Raw genomic sequence first — 9,961 nt, 5'->3', positions numbered from 1 at the left:
CATGTCATTGGCCTTAGATGCGACCTGCCCTGGTCGGTCGGTGGAATGAGCCATGCCCTGTCTGCCCTGCGCTGCCCTGCGCTGCCCTGCGCTGCCGTGCGAAACTCTCCTGGACGAAACAAAAATACCTTCAATATTCAACGCTGCGGGACGGAGATGACTCTCGCGGCTGCAACGGTGTTCCCGTCCCCCGATGGGGCCACGGAGCCAGGCTGTGAGAAGCAGGACATAGCTGTCAGGACCTGGAAGCTTATTTATGCTGCCCATACGGATAATTCCCTCGACCGGCGGGACATGATACCTTTCGAGGCGCATCTCCGCCGGGCTTCATCTTGCCGTCATGTCGAAATTCTTGCAACCTTCGTTATGACTCGCAGAAAGCGAAACCGTCGATCATGCCTGGATCACTGTTTCCAGATCACACCCAGCGGTATTGGATACTTGGGGTGAGGTATAGCAGTCGACCTATTAATGCTGTCATGGCCTTGGGAACTATATCTGCAGGTGACCCTGGAGGATGAGGATGTTCTGCAGGCCGTCAGAGGGTGCGTCAACGCACGCCACTGCTGCAATTCAACCTGTCATATAGAGTAGTAAGCGAGAGGATTTGCAGTAAATAAAGTATCAGACACAGCCGTTGTCGTCAGTCGTCCGGCTCAAACGGTAGGCCAGACAGGGAGGACCCACCCACGTTGTGCGACACGACTCCTGCAACTCCTAAAATGAACGAACTGCAGTCCCTAGCGCCTGCCGTCCGGCCCAGCCCACCGTATCTAATCTAATCGATAAACCCAGTCCCGCCAAAAATTTGAGAGGCGCCGGCTCTGGATTTGCTATGCGCATGGATGCGATCAGCTCTCACACTCAGTTAGCAAATCCTCCACCAGCAACCTACAACACCACGGTCAATCGCAAAGATGCTGCGACAAATGTAAGTCCACGGAGAAGATCCCTCAACACTCTCAAAACTAGTTCTGACGAACACTTCCTTGCAGAAAACCCCGTAACGCCCGCTCCAAGCGGGCCCTCGAGAAGCGGGCCCCCAAGGAGAAGGAGAACCCCAAGACGTGCCTCTTCCTGCGCGGGACGACGTGCTCGCAGGTGACGCAGGACGCCCTGGCGGACCTGTACTCACTCCGACAGCCGCTGGCCAAGAAGTTCACCAAGAAGAACGCGATCCACCCCTTCGAGGACGCCACCTCGCTCGAGTTCTTCTCCGAGAAGAACGACGCCTCCCTGCTGGTCTTCGGCAGCTCCTCCAAGAAGCGGCCCCACTGCCTGACCCTCGTGCGCACCTTCGGCCACCGCGTCCTCGACATGCTGGAGCTGGGCCTCGACGCCGACTCCTTCCGCCGCCTCGCCCAGTTCCGGGGAAAGAAGCCCGCCGTCGGGCTGAGGCCCATGCTCGTCTTCGCAGGTCCGGCCTTCGAGAGCACCGTCCCGGACAAGTTCACCATGGCCAAGAGCATGCTCACCGACTTCTTTGCCGGCGAGAGGGGAGCCGGCTCCGACAAGGTCGACGTCGAGGGCCTGCAGTACGTCATCGTTATCTCCGCCGACGAGGCCGAGGCCCAGGCCGCCACCGCCACGGGCCTGGGCGACGGTTCCGTCAGCAAGCCCGCGATCCACCTGCGGTCGTACCTGATCCAGACGAAGCGGAGCGGGCAGCGGTTACCGCGAGTCGAGGTGAGTCCGCCCTATTTGCCCGTGACGAGATACCGGCGAGACTGACATGCGTTCCCCCAAACACACAGGTCGAGGAGATGGGCCCCCGGATGGACTTGCGCGTGGGCCGCATGAGGGAGCCCGACGAGGCCATGAACAAGGAGGCCATGCGGCGGACCAAGAAGGGCGAGGAGAAGACCAAGAAGAACGTCACCGTGGACTCGATAGGCGACAAGCTCGGCCGCGTCCACATGGGCAAGGTGGACCTGAGCGCCCTGCAGACGAGGAAGATGAAGGGCCTGAAGAGGAGCCGCGGCGACGAGGACGAGAGCTCGGCGGAGGAGGAGGAAGCGCCCAGCAAGCGGAGGAAGTGAGCGAGCTCGACTACAGTAAGGCCTGTTGCTTCTGGCGCGCGGACAATTTTGCATTAATGGTGTATGGCGTTGGCGGGTTCACTCATGGCTCAACTGCAGGTCCATTTCGGCTGGTAAAATACACTTGTGCTTCTTGTCTTCCGGGCTGGATTCATTGATGATACCTACAGCCCTATCTATGATACGTGATATACAACATGTACATCGAATCGCCCAAAAGGCCATTCATTCATTCAGTCCATGCCAGTCTGTTTTGACCAGCTACCCACGGCCTGGGCCCACGGCACAACAGACAATAATAGCTTACGGCACCACAGTGCCATACTCGTGCTGATGATGCCCATTTGATGGCGAGAGGCTTCACTTCAGTAAAGCGTTCTCGCACGTATGCGGTATGTTGTCGTAGACTCGTCAAGAGAGCGTGCCAGGCGGAATAGTATCCGTTCATGCCTTTTCCGCTCACATCCGCGGCGGGACCACGCGATGCCGCCCCGGTCCAGGTCCAAGGCTCGTGGCCTTCATTTGGCTTTGACTTCGAGGGGTCGTTGGTTGAGCCCCCAACCTTGCCGCTCCGGCTTTGAAGGGGCGTGCTTCCCTGTTAGACGCCCTCGACCGTGAGCGTTATTTGCGACGTGATCCCGGAGAACTCCCAGTCAGCCAGAATCACTTCCCTCGCTGGCAACAAATATTGACCCAGGACGGTAGACCTGGTCAAGCTTCCTCCTCATCGTCCCCGGGGTTTCGGGGCCGGGCGGCGTGGCAAGCCGGTAGCTCTGTTTCGGGGTATGCTCCTTCGGCCGTTCCGCTCGCCTGCTTCTGATGAGGAAAGACCTCGAATTAGCCACCGTCATCATCCCCGTGCATAACCCGCAAAAGCATGCATTGGTGAATCGGCAGGCAGGGGCGGGAAGCTCGAGTTCCACATAGACGGTTCGCATCCCCTGTGCATGGACCTTTGGGAGAAACAAGAGCACGCGTCAATTGACATCTTTCTCCACAAATGTGTGATAGAAAAATCAGGAGCATTCGAGAAGCAGGGAAGGGAGGAGGTGTCAGCTCACGTGTCGCTCGGCGGCGCGGGGACGGGCGAGCTTGGGTTGACAAGCTCGCTCAGCATCTCGATGTGGCTCGTGAAGGTGAGCTCGCTCGGCTGCTCATCGACCCAGCCAGGCCCCCACATGTCGACGGGTATGTGGTTGTGGCCACTGCTGCCCGTGTCGTACAGTGCCAGGCGGACCGCCCACTCGAGGTGCGGCCACCACTTGCGTTCGATGTCCGGGCCGAAGTAGTCGGAGTTGAAAAGTGATACGATCCCCAGAACCTCCCTCCTGGACATCCCTTGCAGCCACCAGATGTTGTCGAGCACTTTCAGCAGGGCGAAAAAGGAGGCAAGAATGGCGAGGGCCCGCGGTCGCCTCTCCTCGACGAGCTCGACAAAGCGCTTCGAGACAGTAGCTGGAAACGCGAGCGCCCCTTTGCCCGGCTTGCTATGCGCCCAGTTCAGGGTCGCCACTGCGTGTTGGTATGCCTGCCGAGTGCTTGTCGCTAGGTCCACGGGTTCGTTTCCAGGGAGGGCATAATTCGGATCGTGCACCGGGGTTACTGGCGCAGACGGGCCGAGCGCCGCGATTTCCTCGTCCAGGTCGTCAAGCAAATGGCCAAAGAAACCCTCTGTCGCTCGGCTAAAGTTTAGGTTTAAAACTGGCTGGGAGTCAATGATCGCAAGGATAATGTCGTTCTGCTTCAGCCAGGCCCACGAAGCCGCCACGACCGTCTTGACGCCCTGAAAGGAGTGGAACCAAGTCAGTGGTGGCTGATACACGCTTCCAGACGCTCCAATGTCCCTCCCTTCGTAGCCTCCAGCGTTCATCAGGGCAAACGGAGACTCGTCCTTTGTGAAAATGCGGGTAGCGGTGCTCTGGAAGGCGATAAGCGTGGAGGTGAGGAACAGCGTTGCGGCGTTGTCGGCGTTGATGCCGTTTTTTAGGCTATTGCTGTAATTGTTCAGGCACGACGCCATGTACGCATGGCCGGCGCGAATCAGTTCGGTGTCGTTCGGGCACAGACTCCTCATGTGCAGCGCGGACACGGCGAGGATGGCATCGACCAAGTGTGTGGACCCAGCAAAGGCGAGGTTCGGAATGGCGACGCCCCACATCTCTGCGAGCTCCGGAGAGGTGATGGCGAGTGTCTTGTATGTGTGGTTCGTATACTGGTGCATGAGGCGGAGCTCGGTCAGGCGGCCGATGGGTTGTGACCCGGGCAGCGGTTGTGCTGGCTGACGGTACAGCGGGATGGAGAACGCGGAGGATTGAGCAGTGGCGGGAACGTAGCCTGCCGGGCGAGGCATCGAGGCTTCCGAGAGCAGATCATCTAGCGAGGCAGCCTGGCCGCTGGAACCCGGCGAGGCCGTCGAACCGGCCAGGAGGGCGTGGAGTTCCTGGGCAACATCGGGGTTCTCGAAGTCGCAGGGTACGCCATGCTTGACGCAGTTGCCACAGCGTGGATGAACCTCATCGCACTGGAGTAGGTCTTGTGTCAGTCATTAGAACGTACGTACGTGGCGAGGCCCGTAGGAGGACGCGAGGTCGACGAGGACGCTAGAAATGGATAGGGGGGGGGGAGCTGGACCTTTATCTTGCGCGCCTTGCACCGGCGGCACCCCGCTCGACTCTTTTTGTGGGACCTTCTTGGAGGCATCGGGATGTCTCAGGAGATGACGCTCTCAATTCTCCTCTTATAAGGTAGGCAAGACCTTGGCCAAAGGCTATCTGCGTCCTTGCTACCGAGGCAGCAGGTTCATGGCGAGGCCTAAGTGGCTTGTGACCAGACCGAGACGCGAAACGGGGGAGCGGGCCGCTGTGTTCGGGTCCGTGCTCTTAGTCGTCAGCTCTCGGCGGAGTCGGGGGAGGGCAGGAAGCAGCAGTAGGCCCGGAGCAGCTGTCTCGGAGGAGGAGAAGGTCGGGAAGAGGACGTGTCTAAGGTCGCGAGTTCGAGTTGGAGGCGAGGGTTGGGAGTGGTATGAAGATTTGGCGAAGCGGAGTGGCGGGCGCGGAGATAGATCTACCAGATCTGTTGTCTGCTCAATCTGGGTCTCGCCAGGCGTACCAGCAGGGGGTCGAGCGTGCCTTGCTGGGATGACATATGCTTGCTTGCTATTGAGAGCTGAGACTGATGAATGACTTGACTGATTGACTGACAGAAACCTTGGACGTGAATTGCGGGATCAGGGGGGTGCTGGGGTGTTATGATTCGGGCCACTGGAAGGGCCCGATTGGCTCATACTGGGCCTGTGGTCGATCCGGAAGACAGTCGGTGCTCCCGGACCCGTCGACGGTTCTCTCGAGTGGCCCAGCCCGAAGCAGGTTGGCCTGGGCCATGATGGCCCAAGATGCACTAATGGTGCACACTGCCACCGCTCCGCCTTACGGGCGCGCGTAACGCAACATCTCGATTCCAGACGGCCTTCAGATGACGATGCTTGCTAGTGCGCTGGAAACCCAGCTGAGACGCAGCCGGCCGATGGTATGAATCGCCCGGGCGCTGGCGTCCGATGACAGGCGGTCACAGGTGTCCAGAGTGGACGAACGGGACGAAGTGGGCAAGAGGAGAAGTCTCATCCTTGCCAACGTTCTCGTTCTGGTTCTGGCAGTTTTCAGACAGGCGTTTCGTTTCCAGCCGCCGAGCCCAGACCAAGGGCAGACCATCGAGCGAAGAGCCACGTGCATGGCTCTGTCTACGGTCCACACTACGCGTGAGAGGGTTGATTCGTCAAAACTTGACAGGCAGATCTGGATCTCCGGAAAGCTTACTGAGGGGTGCAAGCCAACTAAATTTGTACATTGCGTGGGCTGCCAACGCAGATCCGGGGCGTGCAAGCCGGGATTTGGCCCCGTCATTCCTGCAGCCTCGCACCGGATTGACGAAATTGGTATGGGGCCGAGGTGGCTCATCTGGTGGTGCCTTCCAACTGGCGTGATAACACCAGCACCACCCCAGAAACCAGGACACACTTGTGATGCTATCGCGGCGAGCTTTGATATAGTGGTTTTCTGCCACGAGCGCGCGGCGGATGGATGCGTAGCGTCGACTATGGGGCAGGGGGGACGGGCAGCATGAACCTCACCATTACTCGTATCAGGCGAAACGGCCAGAATGGGCCAGGCGTCCCTACCTCCGTGGCCCAGAGTGTCACCCCGACCGGATGGCGGACGAGCGTGTGGCTGAGAGCTTCCCCCAGGTGGAGGGCAGGCAAGAGAGCTGGTCCCTGCCGGGGCGGTTGGCGCCTCCTCGCAAGTCCAGCATGTGACGGGACAACAACTCGCCGTGTCACCGTGGAGGCCACGGGTACCAGCAATTCTGATGAGCAGAGTTGTTGGCCCTGGTCATCACCACTATAAGACGAGATGTCATCCGGTCAGGGGAGAAGCGGTTCTGATTGTATGCATGAATCTGAGCTTCAAGCTGAGGCTGAGGTTGAAGCTGGTTTCCAAGCCTCGTGCCTGGTAGGGCTCGATTCCGAGTGCGTGGTGGTGGTTCTCGTGTTGAGGGATAGGCGTCGTTTATGCTGTTCACGTCTGGAATAGCGTGGACTAGATATTACCTTGCTACAAGACAGTCGGACTGGTGCTCGCAACTCAGATTCTGGTACTTGGCACCGCCGAAACTGTAGTCTGGTGTGCTAGAGATCTGGGGAATTGTGCGATGGTAGGACTGATTGGAATGGGTCCTATCTCGTTTTACATGCCAACAGATGTATTGTGGTTGCGAAGATCAGAAACATCAGTGTGCATGTGTGATGGGTCTGGGGGTGGCTCGGTGCTGTCTTGATGCAACGCATCCGGTCTGCTTGGAGTCTGAGATGGTATCAAGTGCTACGTACTGATCGTCCATGCACGCAGCATGTAATGTACGACATGGCACAGCCCCAAGGCGCACACATAGAGCTGTCGGCGGCGTCAAGAATGCCTCATCTGGGTATGCTGGTATCTCCGATTCGGGCATGTCGGAAGTCGGGATGATTCCAGAGGTGCGTACTCCGTACTCCGCAGGCCATGGGCTGTGGAGAATCCGAACCCGGTGGTGGGTAGGACAACGTCCGCTGTCACATCGGCCGAAAAGTTTACAACTGCAAAAAATCGTCGATTAGGTAAGTGGGGACCTGTGTGTGTCAAGGCGGCCGGGCAGGGCATTCTCGTATGATTTGGTTGACTCAGGATGTTTCATTGCCGGCGGCCAAAGGGTGTTTGTGTTGCGCAATCACTTGGCCATATTCCGAGATGCGATCCATCCAAGAGGCTCGCTCCTTCCCTCTGCGGGTAGGCTGGCAGACTGCCTACCTAGGTAGGTAGACTAGTAGTCCAGGTGGTGGTGGGTGGTGCACTATGTCGAACTGGCAGGTCGACACCACCACCACCTCCCGCAACCCACAACCCACCACCAGTGGCACCACCACCCAGTTCGGGCCCCTGACTAGCACCAGCCCCAGGTGGCGGCAGCAGCAGGCGCCAGATGCTCAGATACCCAGGTGTCTGGTGCCAGATAGTGGTCCTGGTGGCCCTACTGGCCCTGTCGCTGTGGGGCATGTTTAGGGCCTCTGGGGGTGACTTGCATCGATTGACCCGGTGTCTGATCCACCCTGCGAGCGGCTTCAATCGGCCTCGGCCACCACCCACTGGTTCCCACTGGTTCCCACTGGCACCCAGCTCGCAGCTTGCAGCTCCCCGGGCTGCCAAACTCCACCCGCACCTGCTTCGTGATGACGTGAAAACATTTCACCGTCCACAGTAAGCCGACCGACAGGCGGGTTCTGGAAGGGCGCAATGGTTGGGATGCATCCAGATTACCACCCGCCTGTCCCGTTTGTCCATCTGTCAGCAGGCGAAACAGCCAGAAAAGCATTCCCACTCGCATCCAATTAGTCAGTGGGCCCTTTTGTCTTCGATTGCGCCATCGCCCCTAGCGGATTCTCTCTCGTCATCACCGCCGTTTTTTCCGTGACTCTCTGCCGCTGGTGAGTCGATACCGCGGTTTGCCCTGTTCGCGTAGACTCTACACCGTGATCACATCTCCACACACACACATATATATATATATCCATCCATTGGCCTCACCTCGCCCTGCCGGACCTCTTGGCCTGGACCTGGCCCTGGACCTGGAGCGCGACTGACGATCCATTGGACTTCCTCTGCCTCTTGACCCCTCCTCCCAGCATCAACTACCGCCTCTTCAACCCACCGGCCCCCGAACATCAACAGTCCCGGTCCAGCCCCACCCCGTCGCAGTCATGACCGTCCCCGTCCTCAACGGCCACGCCAACGGCACCGGCCACGCCCATGACCAGCCCATCGAGACCCCGCCTCGCGCGCCCTCGCCGGCCCAGGGATTCGGCACCCTCGCCGTCCACGCCGGCTCTCCCCATGACCCTGCCACCGGCGCCGTCATTGAGTCCATCTCGCTGTCCACCACCTTTGCCCAGAACGCGGTCGGCAAGCCCGTCGGCGAGTACGAGTACAGCCGCAGCAGCAACCCCAACAGGACGAACCTCGAGACCGCCGTCGCCGCCGTAGAGCACGCCAAGTATGCCCTCGCCTACTCGTCCGGCAGCGCCGCCACCGCCAACATCCTGCAGAGCCTGGCCGCCGGCTCGCACGTCATCTCCGTGTCCGACGTCTACGGCGGCACCCACCGCTACTTCACCCAGGTCGCAAAGGCCCACGGCGTCAAGGTCACCTTCACCCCGGCCATCGAGGTCGACATCAGCGAGCACATCACCGACGCCACCAAGCTGGTCTGGATCGAGAGCCCCTCCAACCCCACCCTGCGCCTCGTCGACATCCGCAAGGTCGCCACCGCCGCCCACGCCCACGGCATCATGGTCGTCGTCGACAACACCTTCATGAGCCCCTACGTCCAGAACCCCCTCGACCACGGCGCCGACATCGTCGTCCACAGCGTCACAAAGTACATCAACGGCCACTCCGACGTCGTCATGGGCGTCGCCGCCTTCAACAGCGACGACCTGCGCGCCCGCCTGTCCTTCCTGCAGAACGCCATCGGCGCCGTGCCCTCGGCCTTTGACTGCTGGCTCGCCCACCGCGGCATGAAAACCCTGCACCTGCGCGCCCGCGAGGCCACGAAGAACGCCACCGCCGTCGCCACCGCCCTCGAGGCCCACCCCCAGGTCATCGCCGTCAACTACCCGGGCCTGGACTCGCACCCCCACCGCGCCATCGCCAAGAAGCAGCACCGCGACGGCATGGGCGGCGGCATGCTGAGCTTCCGCATCCGGGGTGGCCACGCCGCCGCCGAGCGCTTCTGCCAGCTCACCCGCGTCTTCACCCTCGCAGAGTCGCTCGGCGGCGTCGAGAGCCTGTGCGAGGTGCCCTCCAGCATGACCCACGCCGGCATTCCCAAGGACCAGCGCGAGGCCGTCGGCGTCTTCGACGACCTCGTGCGCCTCAGCTGCGGCGTCGAGGACGCAGAGGACCTGCGCGCCGACGTGATCAACGCCCTGGAGAGGGCGGTCGCCGAGACGGGCGTCAAGGGCAACGGCGTCAACGGTAACTGATTGTAATTATGTTTTTCGGGGGCTAAAGGTGGCGTTCTGTCGTTTTCTGAATGATGACGGGGAAAGGTTCCCCTTGTCAAGGCTGCATCAGCCCAAAATTAAAAACAAGAAACTCTAAAATCTGGGGTGCAAGGGGCTTGAGGCGTTCTACATTGGTCGGGCGTGTATTTGATAGACATGGTGTCATACCAACTGAGGAGCACATCAACATGGGGGGTTTTCCCAACTTTGGCCAATGATGGCCCATAACCACGCGAGCATTTGTCCTTGTCCCACCCATCCATCTCCCACTACGTATGTGTAGGTTTTCTACGTGTGCTACTACTGGTCTTGGTGAGGAGATGGCAGGCGA

General features: G+C 59.9%; 3 protein-coding genes across 3 annotated transcripts; 2 read left to right on the top strand and 1 right to left on the bottom strand.

Moving 5' to 3' along the window:
• Positions 1–917: 917 nt before the first annotated feature.
• INS49_010286 (uncharacterized protein) lies at positions 918–2,039 on the top strand (the record flags this gene model as incomplete). The annotated part of the gene is made up of 3 exons (XM_043171012.1): positions 918–931; positions 996–1,686; positions 1,755–2,039. 3 exons carry the CDS (start codon positions 918–920, stop codon positions 2,037–2,039), a joined length of 990 nt encoding a protein of 329 aa, XP_043025577.1.
• Positions 2,040–3,096: 1,057 nt separating this feature from the next.
• Positions 3,097–5,419, bottom strand: INS49_010285 (uncharacterized protein; the record flags this gene model as incomplete). The annotated part of the gene is made up of 3 exons (XM_043171011.1): positions 3,097–4,560; positions 4,600–4,639; positions 5,325–5,419. 3 exons carry the CDS (start codon positions 5,417–5,419, stop codon positions 3,097–3,099), a joined length of 1,599 nt encoding a protein of 532 aa, XP_043025576.1.
• A 2,906-nt stretch (positions 5,420–8,325) lies between these two features.
• INS49_010284 (uncharacterized protein) lies at positions 8,326–9,609 on the top strand (the record flags this gene model as incomplete). Its single annotated transcript, XM_043171010.1, has 1 exon — positions 8,326–9,609. The coding sequence occupies one exon, from the start codon at positions 8,326–8,328 to the stop codon at positions 9,607–9,609; it is 1,284 nt and encodes a 427-aa protein (XP_043025575.1).
• Between the last annotated feature and the right edge of the window lie 352 nt (positions 9,610–9,961).

This window comes from Diaporthe citri (assembly GCF_014595645.1).
Source record: "Diaporthe citri strain NFHF-8-4 chromosome Unknown scaffold_4, whole genome shotgun sequence".
NCBI lineage: Eukaryota > Fungi > Ascomycota > Sordariomycetes > Diaporthales > Diaporthaceae > Diaporthe > Diaporthe citri.
The sequence above is the reverse complement of the archived record's forward strand: the minus strand, read 5'-3'. Positions and strand labels throughout refer to the sequence as shown.